Source organism: Cupressus sempervirens, chromosome 7 (assembly GCF_028749045.1).
Source record: "Cupressus sempervirens isolate cs-2001-9-10 chromosome 7, ASM2874904v1, whole genome shotgun sequence".
Taxonomy (NCBI): Eukaryota; Viridiplantae; Streptophyta; class Pinopsida; order Cupressales; family Cupressaceae; genus Cupressus; species Cupressus sempervirens.
Window position 1 is genome coordinate 437,361,122 of NC_143124.1, and position 21,165 is coordinate 437,382,286.

Consider the following 21,165-nt stretch of genomic DNA (forward strand, 5'->3'; position numbering starts at 1 on the left):
TTTGTTTAAACACAACACACAAAGCGATTGCTTGGTAAATGTGGGACTAAAATTGCATATCCAGCTCACCCTTCACCTCTGGCCCTTAGAGGAGATTTTGGAGAGGGCGTTTGTAGTTCCCGGTAGTGAAAGGAGAGCTCCAACATCGATCTTCACTTTTCGCTCGTTTTGTGAAATTCAGCTAACATCTCTGACTTTTCGATAGTTCCCGCTGGCCCAGTCTTCTTTTTGGCGTCCACAGCTTTTTTGACGATGACTTTTCACTTTTGTCGACATCAACCTGCTTTTTTCCCTATCTGAACCACGTGGACACGTGGCCTCCACAGACTCAGACACATTTGCTCTTGCCACGCAGGATTGCTCCCTCAGCCACCTATGCCTAATCAGCAACTAAGACTGCCACGTCACCTATGGAACCTGGTCATTGCCACATCAACATACAATATTTGACACATGTTGGATCATATAGTACAGACTATCCAACTTAGCATGACACGTCAGCACAGGTGTCCATTTTTAGCTGATGTCATCTTTTGCCTGTCTTAACATTGATGCCCGTCTGAACGTCATTTTCAGGCATTTTACAACTGCATTAATGGCCATTTGACTGTCAAATTTAGACTCGCAATTTTCCTTCCAGACCCCTCTCTAGATTGCTTTTTAGTTTGGCAGCCTAACTTTGCAAGCTCATATCTTGGACATTCAAACTCCGATTCAAGTGCAATTTTTTTAAAAATTAGGTAGAATTTCTTGAATTTTCTAGTGGTGGTGTTGTTTTCTAATTTTGGTGCATAGATTTTGCAAAATTTTCTTTTTTTGGAGACTATACCTGCATAATCCTGCCTTTTGCAACTTCAGAAGCTCCGTACGGGCACATTTGATCACTTTTTCAGGTTCCATTTTTTTTGAAAGTGCATTTTTTTGGTCTACTTTTCAGATTTGAAGTCAAATTCTAGGGTTGTGTGGACCAATTTCTCACTTTCAGAATTAGGCCTTCTTTGGCATTGTAAAGCTTTGATTCTTTTTCAGAATTGTTGTAAAACTAAGCTACAGTGGTTTAGTGACAAATTTAAGGCTCATAAGGCAGTTGTGAAAGCAAAATCAGAAAGTCCACTTTGTTCATTTTAACAAGTGGCCCATTGTAAATGCACTACTTATAAAGTGCCAACAACATCTTTTTTTAGTGGGGTCTTTTGATTGAGTGAAAAGGGGGGGTGTGTACTGTGTTTTGTGTCTCTCTTTTGTGCTCTTTCATTTCTGCATCATGGGTTTTAAATGTCCTCCTTTAACTTCACGCAACTATTCTACATGGAAAGATATTGCATGGAGTAGATTAATGGAAAAAGGATATAGTCTTTATGTAGATGGTACAATTATCGAACCTACTAATGCTAAAGAACTCATTGATTGGACAAATCTAGACTGACAAGCTTTAGGTGTAATTAGGAGTTGTGTACATGGGGATCTTCTCTTTCACATTAAAAATTGTTTAGAATTTAAGGAAGCTTGGGATAAACTTGAACAGTTGTATGGTAAAGTGGATGAAGAAAAGGGATTTCAAATTGAGGATGATCTACTTCTCTTGGATCCTAAGAATTATGACACAATTTAGGATTATATCATTAAAGTCAATGAGTATAGGGCACTTCTTAAAGATTGTGGAAATCCCATGAAGGATGATAGGTTGATTCATCACATCCTGAAGAAACTACCTTATGAGTATGCCAACTTTGTTTCGAGTTTTAATACTCATAGGTTAACCATTGGATCTGCTTACTAGAAGCCTTCCTTTGATGGATTTGCAGACATGTTGATTGTTGAACAATCTCACTTGGTGGATTTTGGACTTCTCAAGTCATCTAAGACCAAAGCCTTGGTGGCTAGTGATGATTCCAAATCAAGTTAAGGGGGAAAAAGAAACAAGAAGAAGAAGTAGTGGAAGCAGAAAACACAATCTAAGACACAACATGACTCCTCTCAATAAGGTGGTTCTTCTTCAAACAAGAAGGGAAGTAATGAAAAGAAGGAAAAACTTGTTTGTGCATACTGCAAAAAGCCAAATCATGACGAGCATCATTGCAAGACAAAAAGAATCGATGAGTTAGAAAATCTACTCAAGAAGAACAAGATTCAAGTGCCAGGTACTTCCAAGGGTTCAACTCCTACCTCTTCGAAGGGTAAAAGTCAAGCACTTATGGCAAACACAAGTTCTTCTTTGGAATGGATAGTTGACTCAAGTGCCTCTTACTACATGGGTTCTACAAGGGAAGACTTTTCTTCATTGAAGCAGTCAAAGGTACCACACATCTTCATGGGAGATGATACTAAAATGGAAGTTGAAGGGAAAGGACATGTTGAAATGGAAAATGGGGAATTCAAAGATGTTCTCTACGTTCCAAATCTAAGCTCCAATCTCCTATCAGTTTACCAAATCACTCACCTTGGAGATGGTCATAAGGTTGAGTTCCTTCCTGATTCAGTGATGGTGCAAAGTCTGAAAGATGATTCATTGGTAGCAGTGGGGAAAGTCAATGATGACGAGAGGTTATACTCCTTCTCCCACTTTGTGCCTAAGAGTCCTTCCCAAGCCCTGTTAACTCACTCTACTACTCAAATCAACTTATGGCATGAGCGGTTTGGTCACCTTGACTTTCGTTCTCTTCAGCAACTTTACTCAAAACACATGGTCAAAGGTCTACCCAACATTAGCTTTTCTAAGGGAGAGTGTTCATCTTGTTCAGTAGATATGAATCTCAAGGAAAAGTATGATAAAGGGAAGTCTTCTCAAGCTCCAGTTGTTCTTCAGCTAGTTCACATGGTATTAGCAGGTCCCTTTATAGTGACTTCAGTCAGCCAAGGCCGCTACATACTCACATTTGTTGATGACTTTTTGAAATTCACTTGGGTCTTCTTCCTTCATCATAAGAATGAAGTAGTTCATAAGCTTCAAGACATCAAGGCTCATGTTGAAGACAAGTCAAGGAGAGCCATCAAGTTACTAAAGGTGGATAATGAGAACATATATGTTGATAGAAGACTTAAGAACTTTTGTAGAATTAAGGGCATTAATCTTTAGAACTCACCAACATTCAGTTCGCACAAGACAGATGTTGCAGCTATGAGGATTAGGACTCTCAAGACCATGTAAAGTTGTATGATTAAGGCCAAGTCTCTTGATCCTACACTTGAAGTTGAAGCCATTAGCAGTGCTACTCACATACTTAATAGGTCACCTCATCCAGCCTTAGATGGCAAGACTTTTTTTAAGGCATGGTGCGGCAGAAAACCGATTGTGAGTCACCTAAGAGTCTTTGGTTGTTCAGCATGGGCAAACCTTTCTTCCAGGAGTTGCAAGGCATCATCATCTAGGCCTTGTACCTTTATCAGTTATGAAGATAATGTGAAGGCTTATAGACTTATGGATCTAGAGACTCATGACATTTTTGTGGAGAAGGATGTTCACTTTGAGGAAAGTTCACCGAGCTTGTCCTCTACTCCTCTCTGCACTTCATACACAGTGGAAACTGATAGTGGTCCGCCAATGATAGTACTTCAACAGGTTCAGACATGTGGGGTTCTATTGAAAGTTGCAATGAGTGGTCACATCAATCTAGTCCACGTGCTTATAATGCCACAGTGAAAGGTCCAACATAGCAAGGTACATCTTGTCTTCCAGCTCTAGCTTCACTTGACTTGGGAGACAGACTTGAGGACTTACATCTTCTCATTGATGATGATTCTTCTATAGTTGTTGCGAGGGCTCACTCTGACCCTCATGTCCATTCTCTACATGATCAATCTTCATAAGTTGGCATGATTGTGGATCCTTATGAACATCAATTAGTGGAGGTCTCTTTGTCAGTAGAGGAGATAGATGGTTCACTGGAATAGGTTCAGTAGACATCCTTTCCAGATTTGCATTAGTTCTTTTCAACACAGTTGGAAGGGGTGAACTTCAACATCAGCACAGGGATACTTGAGCAGGTTTTAGGAACAGCACACATCTTCAAGAGTGTACATTTGCTATTTTTTCTTCCTAAGGGGAGGAACATCTTTCTGCATTCATGGACCAGCTTCTTCATCGGAGTAGCTTTCACTTTTTGGCATTCTTCTTTTGGGGGGGGGGGGGAGCCTATTCTGTCTCTCTTCCTTCTCTCATTCCCTTATGTATATACTAGATGTATGTCATAATGGGGGGGTCTTGATTACTCTATCCATCGATGCATCCTTACTTATCTCTCTTTTTGGGGGAGGGTTTTTCCCATGAGGTTTTCCCTCTTTCCCCGCTTTATGAGAGATTTGCATCTTGATTATGTACATGGGTACCTAACATGGCCTAGTAGCCGGGACCCATTATGCATCTTCATCCTAGTTCGTAAGCTTAAGGGCATTCCCCTAAGTTGCACTTAAGGGGGGGTGTTGGTGTAAATAAGTATTCACTTATTTCACTTAAGTTTACTTAGGTTAATGCGTTAGTTTATTAGTTTGCATTATTTTATTATTTTTATTTGTGAGACACTTGGGAGTTTGCACACCTTTTGAGTTGTCATGTAGACAACACAGGAGTATGCAACTCTATTTAAGCACATGGTGTCTACAACACTGTTTTGCGTGTCACACCCTTGTAGGCTTATCCTCTCATCACCACACTTACTTCCATGCTTAATGGAGGATAACCCATATCTGGTGGACATGTGCTTGGTTGTATGACACATCATGATGCTAACTTCTGTGCATTCTAGAAGCTCTCCTAAGGCCTTTATATTTAGGCACTCCTAGTGTACTCTCATATTGACAGTTATTGAATACATTGTTATTCTGATCATACTCTCCCTCCTTTGGTCTACTGTGTGCTTGTGTTTGAGTTCTTAGTTCCTGAGTGAATTTTTTCCTTAGGCAAATTCTTACATTGAAGATAGAACATCACTATCTATAGTTGACCCTCCCCATCTAGCAAGAACATAATGAAACTTATAATCAAATGAAGCCAAACCCATAATATTTTGAGATAAATTGCCATTTCTAACACAATATAGAGCTTGCATGTCGACATCGACTGTGACTAGAATATGAGTTCCATCAATTGCACCCACACAATCCTACATTGGGAAAATTTATAATCAAAGGGACAAAATAAAATAACTAAATTCAAGGGAAAAAATTGTACCAAAGGGGTATGTACCTTGAAGTACAGATCAAAATGGTCCTTCCCACTAATTTTTGGAGGAGTGTTTGGACCAGGTGGTAAAAAATATTTTCCATGAAGTGCCAGGATTGCTATCAAAACTTTGTAAAAATATCGGTTGATTGTCTCCCTTGAGTGGCCAAAGTTATGAACAATCTTATGATTCCTCAAATTGTGGCTAAGAGTATGGAGAAACATCACCAATTTTTCTTCTAGCGATAAGTGCATCGTATTTTTGATGCTTCCTTCTTGCCTGAGAATATTAGCTAGATGAAAGAAGGCTTTTTTACTCATTTGAATTTGATCATGACAATCAATCTCATTAGAATAGATAATATGTTTATAAGATGGAATCTTGCCTCTTTTGCACTTACATATTGCTCTTCTACCTTCTTGTGCAGTCGTTGTTATAGATGTAGCAAAGGCTGCTGTTATCATTTGTTCACCCCGCCAAGATTCAAATTTCAAATGTCAAACCCGTCCAATGACTAATTCCCAAAGATAATATTATTTTAATGCCAAGCCTTATGATATATTTTGTGGCCCGCAAGTTCATAATCGTCAGATCCGACGAGGATCTACGATTGGCGCTATCTCGCCATCGAAAGTTACATGAGATTTATGTTCACGACATGGCGCCCTTTCGCCACGTGTCCGGTGGGTCCAACAGGCGGGGCAAACATGTTTTGGTGGGTCAAAAAATTTCCACGGCACCATGGGCGCTATGTCGCTATCGTGTGTTGGCCATAAAATCTTTATAGCGACATAGCACCCAACGAAAAAGGTTTTACGGTAGACAGCCAGTTTTCATCGGCTAAAAATTTCAAAAGGCAGCAAGGTGCCATGTCACCATCGAAAATCCCACGAGTTTCCTGATAGCTACATAGCGCCTGATCGGCTGAAGGTTGTTTCTACAGTGAGTCCTAGTGTCAGCGGCAAGGTTTGCGGCAACAAAAAAGATCAACGATAGGTGCCATCGCACTTGGAAGAGTTGCACGAGAATTACGATAGTGAGTTGGCACCTGGAGGTCACGTGTCCTCGTGGGTCCAGGTTTGGAGGTGCAGGAAATACAGACAGCAATATGTGGCCGGTTTCTATTGATTGATGCACTGAGAAGTAGTATCTATCTTGCTTGCCGTCAGATCAAGGAAAATCAATGGAAGGTGCCATGTCGCCATGGTTGCGCGATCTTTACCATAGTGACATGGCACCCTTTCGCCACGTGTCAGCAGGGCCAGGTTGCACCAAGGTATGTCTGTCAGGTATTGCCAAGTGTCATTTGGGTGTGGTGCGGTTGCTGAGGTGGTGCCAGATATGATTGGCCTGCGTGGCCCAGTCAGCATGTGGAACCATTTGACCTCGTTGATCCTGCTGATTCATGTACCAAGAAGCGAAGGTGATCGATTTTGTTGTGCGATCTGATCTTCATGATCAATCTTGACCTACCAGAAATGAATGCAAAATATAGGGAGACACTCCACCATCTTAGTCGATCCATCTACCCAGTCAGAACATCGATGGCGTCATTTTCAGTCCTCTCAGGACAGCTATTGCAACAAAGATCAGATTTTTCTTAGATTCCCATGATTGTCCTCCGCAGGACTTAATGGCAGGTAGCTGCAGGGTCACTTCAGTAGCAAAAGATCTCAGTTATGCTTGAACTATAAAGGCAGATTTTGTAGTTTTTAAGGTGACCTTTTCTATTTGATTTTCCTCTGCTTTTGCTCTGCAATTCTAGTGTGAACTCCCCTGTGCCTCTGAACTGTCTGATTCTCTACTTATCTCCTTAAGCCATTGGTATTTAAGTGCAAGAATTCTTTGCCTGTGCCATTGTTTTATGGAAATCTATAATTCGCATGACTGTATCTTTGCTGGCCTGTGAATGATATATAAGTGAATTTCTTCCTTGTGTCATTCATCTTGGTTTTCTGATCTATGTGTGGTTATTTGATTAAAGAAAGTCTGGACGTGTATATCCTTAGTTTCATTCTAGTTCAGTAGCACATGTATGGGCAGAGAATTGGTCCGAACACTCTATTTTGGTGCATCACCTCCTTAGATTAGACTAGGTAGATTTTCTTTCATGCTCTCCTTCTCCCTTTTCCTCTCCAAGAGCAGTTAGGTGCGCCCTGATAGTAAGAGGAAGCTGGCATTCTTCAGAGACTCAACCTCGCAGTTCAAGTCCCATAGCTTGGAGGTTGTTTCCATGTTTCACTAGGTTGTCCTCGCGCATAGGCCTTGGACAAGGGTGCAAACCTAAGTGACAATAGTTTTTGGCACGCTTGGTGGGACTTTTTTCAAACAAATTTAAAGTCTACTGGTGTCAAGAAGAAAGAGTTTCAGAGATTAATGCTGAAGAGGTAGTGCTGGCTTCAGTATCCAAGCCTTTGAGAGGCTGATTCTTCAAAGTACTTGGCGACTCTGAACATCAACAAATCTAGTTCCAGGCCAAAGTTGCAGAAATTCATGCCCAAAGCTGAAACAAGGGCATCTTCTAGAGGTAAATTTCAATATCAAGAGCTTTCTCTTTCAAATCCTAGAAGAAGGAGGAATAGAAGTTCATTATCACTAGTTAGGGGTGTAATAATAGTTAATATACCTGTAAGATTTGTCTCTACTCCTCCTACTATTCGAACTCAGCCTAGATTGCCATCAACACTCATCAATAAAACACTCATTTACATGGCACAACCAAGAGTGCATGCTTTTGCCACCTTTAATGCTGGAAGTCCTCTATTGTTAGCCCAAAGACATGGTATACCAGTATCTGCACTAAAAAGTATACCTGATTTAGAGCATATCCAAGAAGTAGCAAATGTCTGTAATATTCATGGTATCACAGAGGATGATGTTGCTATCAGACTTCTAGCCTCATCTTTAAAAGGGAAAGCATGGTTCTATAACTGATTGGGATGGACTAGGAGCAGGGTTATGCAAACATTTTGAGGATAGAAGTGACCATTTGTCACTTTTAGAGTAGCTGACTACTATAAAAAGGCCCCCTCCATGAATGTATGACTGATTTTAACTATAGATTTCAAAAGACATGGGATAGAATACCTACTACAGTGAAACCTACCCCTAGTAATGCCTTCTTGCATTACCTTAGAGCCTTCAACAGTGATATTGCCACTACAATCCAAACTATGGGAGGAGATACCTTGCCTAATGCTTATGAGATAGCCATAAAAGCTGAGAACATCCTGATATAAGGAGGAAAGTTGGCTCCAAGGCCCCCTATGCCTTTCTTTCCTAATGTTCCCAACTACCAACTAGCAATAGCCCCTCTTCCTACAACTTCTACATCACAAGCCCTTACTCCGGTCCCTCAAGCTTCCACATCCTCAAATGGGATAGATGAACTCAAAGAGATGCTCCAGGGTCTAGTGCTGAATACAGATAAAAGAGAGAAGACCCTGGATAAAAAATTGCAAGAGTAGGGGAGGGAGTTGAAGGACCAAGGGAAGAGATTAGAGGATAGTTTTTCTATAATACGAAAAATGAGTAACAAGGTGGTGGCCTTGGAAGGGCAGCAGGCTCAAGGTGGCAAGCCTCCCCAATTGCAATATCAAGCTCCAAATGGTGGTAGGCTTCATAATCAGTGGAATAGCTCTTTTGATCAGGGTAGGCAAAATAGTCATGGTTCTGCTTCAAGCTGAAATTAGAACAGAGCTATAGTCCCTCAAAATAACTTGGCCCAAGATCAAGATTTCTGTCCTTTCTGCAACTATTCTTATACCTATTGCATGTGCTAGAAGGCAGAATGTTATTTGGCCCTGACTGACCAAGAACCTGCAGCAAAGCAATCATACAAGGAGGATCATCCCAAGGAGGCGTCATATATTCAAGGACGTGATGATTGCTCTTTCATGAACCATCAGATTGGGGAGCATTGTAATGTAAACCAAGATTTTGTTGCTCATAACACAAGAAGTAAGAAGAGAGCTATGGAACATGCTACCCCTCCTTCTCCTAGGCAGGCCTAAACTTCAACTGCTACACCTCATATACATGCAGCAAATGAACAAACAAGTACTTCACAACAGCAAAAGCAAGATTCTAGAAAGAAAGATGCAAGTGATCCTTATGTTGCCGTGTAGCTCCCAAAGTTTCTACCAAAGTTTCCAATACACCGTTCAGTGTGGTAGAGAAAATGAAGAAGACCAATGTGAATATTTCTATGTGGGATGCTATTGCTACCATACCAATGCAGAAGAGGATGCTGCAGCAAGAGTTGGAGAAGATTGAACCCAAGGATCAGCCATCTACCATGGAGAGTGCCACAAGTCTAGTACAACCAGTAGGGGATCTGGAGACAAATAAAAAGGTTAGACCTCCTCCATTCTATGTTTCTCTAATTATAGGGGGCAAATTAGTCCACAATTGCATGATAGATTCAAGGGCTAGTAGCTCAGTAATGCCTAGGTGTATTGCTGATGCTTTAGGAATGAAATATGAGCCCATTGTTAGGGATGTGTTACAATTAGATGGTAGTACCGTCAAAATTGTGGGTATCCTTAGGAATGTGGAGATGGCCCTACATGCATGCCCTGGTTGCACTATGATTCAAGACATATCTGTTGCTGAAGTCAAGCCCTATTTTTCTATCTGTCTTTTAAGAGACTTCAGCGCTCAAATTGGTGGATTCATATCTGCTGATTGGTCATATATGTCATTTAATACCAGATATGAAGCCAATGCCTCAATTGGAGGAGAACCTCAAGCCCTTCATCGCATTAAATCTTACAACCCCAACCCCATCAACATGAATTGCCCTATTCTAGAGATGGATGAAAATGACATAGTAAATGAGCTTGCCACTTCCATAGCAGAGATTTCTGATTTCTTCTTGGATGAGTGGGCAAATGCATATTAGTTTGAGCCTATGATAGAAACTCTTAAGACAGGCCTTAGTACATATTGCATAATAGAGAAAGATGCTCAAGTTCCTGATCTAATTAGGACTAATGATGATATGAATGATACATGGAGTATGTAATTTGATGGCTCAAGGAATAGGAATGGATCAGGGGCTGGTGTTATGTTGATCTCTCCTGCACAAATAAGATACTACTTCTCCTTTAGGCTCCAATTCAGTTGCACCAATAATGTGGCCGAGTATGAGTCTTTGATTCAAGGTCTCTTACTTGCCCAAAAGAGAGGAATTCAAGCCTTGAGAGTATATGGGGATAGTGAGTTAGTAGTTAACCAAGTGAGAAACTAGAATATCACCAAAAATGGCCTGCTCAAGTCTTACAAACATAGAGTCTGGGATTTGCTTGAGGGCTTCAATGCATTTAATATTCAGAGCATTCCTAGGAAAGAAAATAAACATGCTGATAGACTTGCAGCAGTGGGTGCATCTTATGATGTACTAGGGAATCTTGAGGAGGAGAAGAAGAAGCAACAAATAAGGGTGGTAGTGAGGCCTGCCTTCCCTGACAACAACACTCATTGGCAGGTGTTTGATTCTAATGAGCAAATTGTGAGTTTCTTGCAGAATGAGGCAGAATTCTCAGATAGAAACCAGTCAAGACTGTAAGATCAGTATGGTGATCAGATCATTCATCTCAGTTCTAACAAGTTGCCCAAGGGTCTCATTACCTTGTAGAGTGTCTTTAATCTTGATGATGAAACAAGAGGCAAAGGAATGAATCTAGCTGCAGAAAAGGATGATCATGCTCTAGTTACAATTGGTGATGGAAAATCTCTGAATATGGGGAAGGTATGTTCTGAAACTGAGCAAGAAAACTTCATTCATTTATGTCAAGAATTTTATGATGTATTTGCTTGGACATATGATGAATTAAAAGGGTTTGAGCCTAGTTTGTTTTAGCATACCATAGATTTAATTGATAGGGTCTAACCAGCAAGGCAAAAACAGAGGCCAATGAACCCTAAGATTGAACCTCTAATGAGAAAAGAACTATCCAAGTTGATAGAGGCTAATATAATATTTCCTATCAAACACTCATCATGGGTAGCTAACCTTGTCCCTGTAAGGAAGAAGATTGGAGAAATCAGACTGTGTGTGGACTTTAGGGATCTTAATCAGGCTTCTCTTAAAGATCACCTTTTGTGCTGGTATATGGTAGGGAGGCTAGACTCCCAATTTCATTGGAATTCCCATCCTTGGAATTGGCTCATCAGCTGGAATTAATTGAAGATAATGCCATGTTAGTAAGAATGGAAAAGCTGATTGTACTAGAAGAAAAGAGAAATAAGGCTATGCAAACCCTAGAGATACATCAGCAGCAGATGAAGAGGAGTTTTGATAAGAAGGCTAGGGTCAGAACCTTCAGAGAGGGAGATTTAGTTCTAAAGTGGGATTCTGACAGAGCAAAACCAGGAAGACATTCCAAGTTTGACCCACTATGGAGTGGCCCCTATCTGATTGCTAGTTGCAAACAGGCTAATGCATTTCAGTTGAGCAGGCCAAATGGAGAGATTTTGCCCATTCCAGTCAATGGGATCTATCTGAAGCCCTGTTTTTGAAAATTTGTGGATCTATGTACATAAGTAGTTTAGTTTCTTTCTGTTGTGTCCTGCTTTTCAAGAATTTCGTGGGCACAACCATCTCCCTGTAAGGTAGCGGATTTTGAGGTGTCTCAGGTTGTAGAGGAAGTTTTGATTTTTGTTTCCAGTTGTAGTTGCAGAGCTAGGGTTTTCAATGTTTTGATCTCCTCATAGAAGGGTTAGGGTTTTTCAGTTCTCAAATTCATACTTTTTCGACCCTATGACCCAATGGATTTTTTATAGGCAACTGGTCATGCATTGAGCAGGCTCATGCCCTCGGTGAGTCGCCAGAAATGTTATCATTTGTTCGGCCCGCCAAGACTCAAATTTCAAATGTCTAGCCCATCCAACGGCTAATTCCCAAAGATAATACTATTTTAATGCCAAGCCTTATGATATATTTTGCGGCCCGCAATTTCGTAATCGTCAGATCCGATAAGGATCTACGGTTGGCGCTATCTTGCCATCAGAAGCTGCACGAGATTTATGTTTGCGATAAGGTGCCCTTTCGCCACTTGTTCGGTGGGTCCAATGGGCTGGGTAAACATGTTTGGGTGGGTCGAAAAAGTTCCACTGCACCGTGGGCACTATGTCGCTATTGTGTGTTGGTCAAAAAATCTTCATAGCGACATAGTGCCCGACAGAAAAGGTTTTACGGTAGACAACCAGTTTTAATGGGCCAAAAAGTTCAAAAGGCAACAAGGTGCCATGTCGCCATCAAAACACCCACGAGTTTCCTGATAGTGACATAGCACCCAGTTGGCAGGAGGTTGTTTCTACGGTGAGTCCCAGTGTCGACGGCAAGGTTTGTGGCAATGGAAAAGATCAACGACAGGCGCCATCGCACTATGGAAGAGTTGCACGAGAATTACGATAGCGAGTTGGCGCCTAGAGGACACATGTCCTTGTGGGTCCAGGTTTGGAGGTACAGGAAATATAGACAGCGATACATGGTCGATTTCTATTGATTGATGCACTGAGAAGCAGTATCTATCTTGCTTTCCATCAGATCAAGGAAAATCGACGGAAGGCGCCATGTCGCCATGGTGAAGTTGCGCAATCTTTACCATAGCGACATGGCACCCTTTTGCCACATGTCAGCGGGGCCAGGTTGCACCAAGGTATGTCTGTTAGGTATTTCCAAGTGTCATTTGGCTGTGGTGCGGTTACTGAGGTGGCGCCAGATATGATTGGCCGACGTGGCCCAGTCAGCATGTGGAATCATTTGACCTCGTTGATCCTACTGATTCATGTACCAAGAAGCAAAGGTGATCAATTTTGTTGTGCGATCTGATCTTCATGATCAATCCTGACCTACCAGAAATGAATGGGAAATATAAGGAGACACTCCACTGTCTCAGTCGATCCATCTAACCAGTCAGAACATCAATGGTGCCATTTTTAGTCCTCTCAGGACACCTATTGCAACAAAGATCAGATTTTCCTCAAATTCCCATGATTGTCCTCCGCAGGACTTAATGGCAGGTAGCTGCAGGGTCACTTCAACAGTAAGAGATCTCAGTTATGCCTAAACTATAAAGGCAGATTTTGTAGTTTTTAAGGGGACCTTTTGTCTCTGATTTTCCTCTGCTTTTGCTCTGCAATTCTAGTGTGAACTCCCCTGTGCCTCTAAACTGTCTGATTCTCTACTTATCTCCTTCAGCCATTGGTATTTAAGTGCAAGAATTCTTTGCCTGTGCCATTGTTTTGTGGAAATCTGTAATTCGCATGACTGTATCTTTAATGGCCTGTGAATGATATATAAGTGAATTTCTTTGTTGTGTCATTCGTCTTGGTTTTCTGATCTGTGTGTGGTTATTTGATTAAAGTAAGTCTAGATGTGTATCTCCTTAGTTTCATTCTAGTTCAGTAGCGCATGTATGGGCAGAGAATTGGTCTGAACACTCTATTTTGGTGCGTCACCTCCTTAGATTAGACTAGCTAGATTTTCTTTCGTGCTCTCCTTCTCCCTTTTCCTCTCTAAGAGCTGTTAGGTGTGCCCTGATAGTAAGAGGAATCCGGCCTTCTCCGAAGACTCAACCTCGCATTTCAAGTCCCATAGCTTGGAGGTTGTTTCCATGTTTCACTAGGTTGTCCTCGCGCATAGGTCTTGGACAAGGGTGCAAACCTAAGTGACAACAGCTGCAAGACCAACTACAAGAGCACAAATGACTCTTCTCTTCCTAGCAATGTGCCCTAGAATGTTTTTATCTTTCATTAGATCCATAAGTAACCTAAAACCAATGTAGAGATACGTTTCATTAGATCCATGGATTTGGTAAAATATGATGATGAACAACTTTCTGAATATATGTATATTCATTAGAACAAATATAAGCAAATCTAAAAAGATGATAAAGACCTATACAATGAAAAAGAGCAGACATAATAGAGACAAACAAAAATTAGAAATAGTGAAAAAAGCAAGAAGCAGTGACCATCATAATATAAGAGAAAGCGAACTCCATTAAATAAATAATGGTAGAAATAAAAAAGAGCTTATGATAAATAGTGGATGTTGAAATTAATTGTAACAACGAAAAATTATACCTAGTAAAGGTAGTGCTCGGTTAAAGATGTTAATCAATCCTCAAAGGGTGCAATTAAAATATTAACCAAATCAGATCTACCCATCAAAAGCATACAAAAGTAAGAGACATTAGGTTCACAAATATGTAATCACAACATTTGGCATTTACTAGAGTATGGTTTTAGGTTTTTCAGAACAACAAGAAATAAAAAACAACGAATGTAACAACAAACTACTAAACACAACAAACCTTAACACTAAACTACTCAACTACAATCACAACATATGACATTTACCAGAGCATGGACTTAGTTAGGTCTATCAGACCAAGAAGAAAACCAAAAACAAAAACAATGAATGGTGACACTGGACTGCAAAGCTTTGATTGTCATTGATAGCATGCAGTCAAACTATTCAATGCAGTGATGGAAGGAAGGAAACCTAGTTTTCTTACATGAAGGAGGGAACATGCTTGGAAATTTGGGGTTATGGGATTGTTTATTTAAACATATTGAAAGTTCCAAGGTTGTGTTGATTATCTGCATTGGTCTTAGAGTCCACAAGAAGCACTATTGATACAAATAGAAAAGAATTGACTGACACACTACACGATCCACATAGTTTCAGATAGAAGGAATACACAAATATACCATTGGATCTCCTCTCTCATTTGATATTTTGAACATAATGCTTTTAACATCTCCTATATCTTTGACAAATGGGTCAGCAATGAGGAACTAGGACTTCCAAAGAATGCTGCAAGATACCATCTTTATGGTAATGATATAGGTAAGACATCCACTCATTATCAACTAAAGTTGGATAGAAGGATTAAAAAAATAAAGACTAGTGTAGTATATTCTTATTCTAGGGAGAAATGTTGTATAAGTATTTATGATTAACAACATATCAGCTTTTGAAGGAAAGGTAGAGGTAACACATCCTTTCCATCAACTAAAATTTTAAAAAATACATTCTCAAATTGTTTATGATTTCCCATGTATAAAAGTAGGCTTTAATTGATTATAAAAATTCATTAGTTCAAAATTCAAACTACACTCAATAAGCCCTCATCATTAGAACAAAATATTATATATACAATCTAGTTTTGAAAATAAGGTTTTTGGCTCCAACTTATAGAAATAAATTTGGTGAGCTGAGATGGTTTTATTGAAAAATTGTTAATTAAATGCCACATGCCCCAAGATATATATAGAAAGAAAGCACTTGAAAAAGACATTTGGTATCATATCCACATGGAGGATTGATCAATTTTGTCTTTTGCAATGAAAAGTCACATTAGTTTTGAGTTGAGTATTGAAATATGAAAGGAATGGGTGGCTTATGGCCAATGGCGGGTAGAAGGGGTGGTTATGGTGGTTTATGTAGTTCAATTATAGAATTCAATGTTGCAGATATAAAACATTCAACGCAAGCAATCTAACCATTAAACATGGATTTAACAATAAAATAAAAAATCAATAACCAAAATTAGAGCTCTTTATTCCGAAGGCAAAATGGAAAACCCTTGCTATCATTTCATGCATTGTCCTCTCAATCTATAAGCCTAGGACATCAAAACATTCAACATGAGCAGTATAACTGTTAAATAGAAATTTATTACAAAGGCTCTGAACCTTGTCTATTGTAGAAATTTATTACTAAGATTATTGTTATACTGCTCATATTGAATGTTTAATGGTTATACTGCTTAGACATAATATCCCTATATGTGAGTGTTATGTTTTATTATTTGATCTTCAATTAGCTACAATGTTATTTTATTTTTCATTTGCAAAATATTCAAACAAAATATTTTGTGGATCAGAGTAGGAATCCTATGGTAAAATGTGTATGAAATGGGAGAAAATTTGTTTCTCTATCTAGGGAAGCTTCAACAACTGTCTTTTTAAGCAGTCGGTTTCAAAAGAAAAATGATGATGTTGGCAACTTTAAAGTCATTGAACAGATGCAAAATTTTCATCGATTCTATGAAAAATTACTTTAGGATGCAATCATGGGTAAGATCCTTACTATAAACTCATTTGGTATGTACATATATTCTACTTCAAGTTGGGTAGGAATAATATAAATGTCTTGGTCTTAATTCTTTGTTAAAAGTGACCTTGGATGAACAAAATGGACAAAATTGACATTGCAATGCATTAAAGAGATGAAACATGATGTGCCCAAAGACTTGTCCCACACAGACAGGTCATAATTTTGGGTAGCTATATGGGGTTTAAGGAGGAGTCAGAGTAGTACAAATGGGTGGAGGAGGATGTTGGGAGGATCAATAGAAGGAGAATGCCATGGGTGATAGTAGCAATGCATGTGCCATGGTATAGTGCCAACAAAGCTCACCAGGGGGAGGGGGAAAAGATGAGAAAAGCCATGGAAGGACATTGATATTATTCTAGATAAAACACATATTAAAAACCCACAACACAAAAAAATGTAGATTAGAAACCACGACATTCAATAAAACACATGTCGATATAACCAATTAAGAGCAGAATAAGAAGGTAAGATTTAGCTGAAATTGCATTTACATACCTTTACACCTTTTGGTGGCAATCACAAAACATAAGAAGCCAAGAAACTATGTCACTGCTTGCATGTAAAACTTGCAATGAGACACCAAAATTTGTAAAAAAATATAAACCCTAGGAAGCCCAAAATGCAGCCACACTTGTTTGCAGAGCAACACGACAATGTTGAGAAACTAGAAATAAAATGGAGAGCAAAATGACAATATTTTGGCAGAGATAAAATGGAGAGAAAACAATAATATATTTTGGTAGACAAAAATTTTGAGCACCAAAAACAATTAGGTCTGGTAGACGTGAAAAAAAGTTTCCTTTTCATTAATTTGCAATGCTTGTTTTTCCCAAAATTGGAATTAAAACAAATATTTGAGCAATACCAACTATTTGGAAGTAAGACTGAATCCTCAAATTAGGGGATAAATGAGGATACAAAATTCTAATTTTCTCGTATTCCAATTCTCATTTTGTCAACCCAAATAGTGGATTACAATTTTTTTAGAATTCACAATTCTAATTCCTATTGATATCCACGAACCAAACGGGCCCTAAGGTACTTGACCTCCTTCATCCAGTTCTCAATTCATATAGAACTCTTAATCTCATCGCACTTTTCCTCCTTGGTTTGGCTCTCCTTTCTCAATTTACTCTTCCCATTGATCACCCAAAAATGAACTTGCTCATAATTTCCTTCTACACCTTACAAATCATGGAAACACCCACGCCCATCTCAAGACTACTGATGGCCATATTGAATTTATTGTTTAGCTCACCAATCTTCTCATTAATTCCAATCAAACTTTTCTCATAGTCTTTTTAAATTCTTCCAGTAGTCATTGGAAAAATTTAGAAGAGAAATCTTGTTCCCCGACCTCAGTTTTATCAGAGGACTTGAAGTCTTCATCACTGGAAATTTCTAGATCCACCTCCACTTCTGTTTGTTTAGGAATCTAGGTTTTCTCATTAGAATCCTTCACTTTTGCATTGAGATTCACATCTTTAGAGGAGTAACCCATAGCTTTCTCTAGCATTTCCTCTACTCTGATATCTTTTGTATTATCCTTCATTTGAGAATTGTGGGAGTCCTCCTTTGTTTCTTCCTTGCAGTTCTTCCCTTTTTTTTTTTAATGTCTCACAGATCTTCTTTCCCTTGAACTAGTATACCCTTCTGATTTTTGGAGTCCATGACTCTTTTCTCCACCTCAAAATTAAAAAATTCCTCCCCATCATTATTGCCGATGTCAATAATGTCATTTTCCATTCACCTTTTTTTAGGGGTATTGGCAGGGCTAGATTTAGTAGAAGCACTCTTACATTTTTGGGGTGCTTAAACAAAAAGGGATTGTTGCATGGAAGTGATGAACTTCTTGGGCTTGGAGAGATGAGGGATTTCTATGACTTGGGGCAACTCTAGAGGTGTTTTATGGAAATACATTTCTTCAATAACCACTAAGGATTTAGGCCCTTTAGGACTAGCATCATTTTCAATGGGCAATAGACATCTACCAAACCCTAGATGGTGAGCACAAACATGATGGTAGGAGAAAAAAAGAGCCCTTCATGGATGGGGGGTTTTCACCTAGGACAATGTTGTTGACTAGAGAGGAATACATAAAGAATGGGATGTTCACTTTTTCCCCATTACAAAATATATTAAGCAAAGGAAAATGGTAGCCATGATAGGTCGTATACCAACCTTCAAGAGTGAAATACTTAATTAACCTGTAACAAATGGATCCAAATGGACTAGGATGGGAGAGCCTATCATACCCATTTCCATAACTGACTCTAATAGATTCTTTTGTTCCTTGAAAGAAATTATTCCTAAATTTGTTATAATATAGCATACCTTTTCTTTCAATTTGCACACCAACACAGTCCAAGCCCATCGCTTCACCAATCCAATCCGACGTCAGAACAAACTTGATACTCTGTATCTCCACCTGACCCTTGTTTGACGAGTTAGAAAACTTAGCGAAGAGGGTGATATTGTGGCCTTTCATCACCAGGATATAAAAATGTAATCCCTCCTTGACAAAGTAACCCTAGATATCCTTATTCAACTCCAATTATTTTCTTTTTCTAGGTTCCACACATTAAATAAGTGTAAAGAATTAATGATTTGTAACTAATTTTAGTATTAATTTATGCATGTAAAATACTGATCTTGTAAAATAACTAATGAGTGTAAAGAATCATAGGATTAATTTATGCCTAATAGTTTGCAATTAGAGTAAATAATTTTAATATTACCTTAAATAAGTTTTTCTTTATTTAATCATGTGAGAAACCAACATGAATCATCTAGAGTAGAAAAAAATCATAAGACCCATTAGCTTATTCTATGAGATCATGATCTTTCTATTTATACATTAGTTATATTAATCCTCATTTAAGAGATTATTTTCTTTTTAGGAGAGGTGAAGTGCATAAGAGCACATGATACTATAGTATATTAGAGTACATTTGAAAGTTTCCTAATCAAACATCTTCTTCACTAGTTTCTATGTTTACTACTATTGGGCCAATGATCAAAGACATGGCACACCCTCAATCATTATTCCTCATAATGTTTAAGTTTTAATATTACATTGATTGGGGATAAATGTACTAAAGATTTCTTAACTGAAGATTTGTCTTTACTACAATTTGAGTTCTTGTTTAAATCTAAAAACTAACAATTTTATTCAAAATAAATCAATAAATCATAATTAAGATTAAATTTGTATATTTACCCAAGCAAGAGCCTACAACACAATGCTAGATTGTGAGCCTTTCATTAGGAAGGTCTTGAGTTCAATTCTACTCCAAATTAAAACATAATAATAATTAACCTTAACAATAATAATAATAAAATGAAAATATGCTTGACTGCCCGCCATATTTGACCATGCGTCCTTTCGAAAGGCTAAAATTTCTACGGTAGTGGCCATATTACATAAGAGCCCACGTTAGCACAATGACTTCCTACACTTCAATCCATTTATCTATGAGATCGAATCTAACAGCAGTTGAAACTTTGGTTCTTCTCTGAGATAATCTGCAGCAGTGTGAATATGGAGAAAGTGAAGGTGCTTACAGCATGGCCAAGTATGTATGGAATGCGTGTCTTGATCGCTCTGGAAGAGAAAGGAGTGCAATATGAATACCAAGAAGAGGATCTGCCCTTCAATAAGAGCGAACTCCTCCTGCAAATGAATCCTGTGTACAAAAAAGTACCTGTTCTCATCCACAACGGCAAGCCCATATGCGAGTCTCTAATTATTCTTCAGTACATCGACCAAGTTTGGGGTTCCAAGCAGTTTTTACCGGCTAAACCATATGACCGCGCCCTTGCCCGTTTCTGGGCCGACTTCGTGGATAAGAAAGTAATTCTCGTTGGCGCAGAAGTTAAAAGATCCATAAATCTTATTTTTATTGTTTCACCGTTAGTCCATTCATCATTAATTGGGTAATTTTTTTATAACATAAATTTTCTGTGCTTGCAGTTCTTTGATACAGGAGCCCGCATATTGTGGTCTAAAGATGGGGCTTTGGATGCCAAGCGGGAGATGTTGGAGAGCCTTCAATTTTTAGAGGGTGCGTTGAAAGAGATGTCGGCAGGGGGATCGCTGCCGTTCTTCGGTGGAAGTGATTTTGGATATGTTGATATTGCCTTCATTCCGAGTGCTTGTTGGTTCCATGTCTATGAAACTGTTGGGAATTTCAAGATACCATTCGAGACTGAATATCCGCTGCTGGATGCGTGGGTTAAGAGGTGCATCGAGAGGGATAGCGTCAAGAAATCCCTTCCCTCTTCTGATCGAGCCCTAGAACGTATATTACAATTGAGGAAGACATTTTTGGGTGATTAATTGTCTGTTCTTGTTTTAATCCTCAAGCAGTCATGATGACTGTTGAACACTAGACAGTTTTCAATGTAAAAAGCTTCAACCAAAGTCAAGTGGATCCGAAATCACTCTGTATTTCTGGGGCTGTGTGACTTTTATATTATTTAATAAATAGCACTAAGTCGAAAAGCATCTTTACTACCAACCAAATTTGACCGTCTTTCCTTTGAACAAGCTAAATTATTCATTGAATTGCACATCTCACGTAAGGCCCAAGGCCAGCACAGCGACTTCCCCTAGCGGCGAGGAGAATCTCCAGCAACTGGCTTATTACTCATATCCTCCAAGTTTAGTGCTCATAACGTGTATCTACTTAACCTTGTTTTTGCTGAGATAATCTACATCTGTATGAATTTTTTGAAAAAAATGATAAATTAGACAGTAATTACTATTGTCTTCATTGAGTTTATTTATCATTTATTAAATTATGATATTATTTTAAATTAATTATAGAGTTTAAATAAATGTATTTTTGTAACAAGTATATTAATTTATTA

At 38.8% G+C, this 21,165-nt stretch overlaps 1 protein-coding gene across 1 annotated transcript; it reads left to right on the forward strand.

Moving 5' to 3' along the window:
* The first annotated feature begins 19,742 nt into the window (after positions 1-19,742).
* Positions 19,743-20,818, forward strand: LOC149547459 (putative glutathione S-transferase). The gene is made up of 2 exons (XM_089791648.1): positions 19,743-20,146; positions 20,267-20,818. The coding sequence occupies exons 1-2, from the start codon at positions 19,835-19,837 to the stop codon at positions 20,630-20,632; spliced, it is 678 nt and encodes a 225-aa protein (XP_089647774.1). The 5' UTR covers positions 19,743-19,834; the 3' UTR covers positions 20,633-20,818.
* The last annotated feature ends 347 nt before the right edge of the window (positions 20,819-21,165 follow it).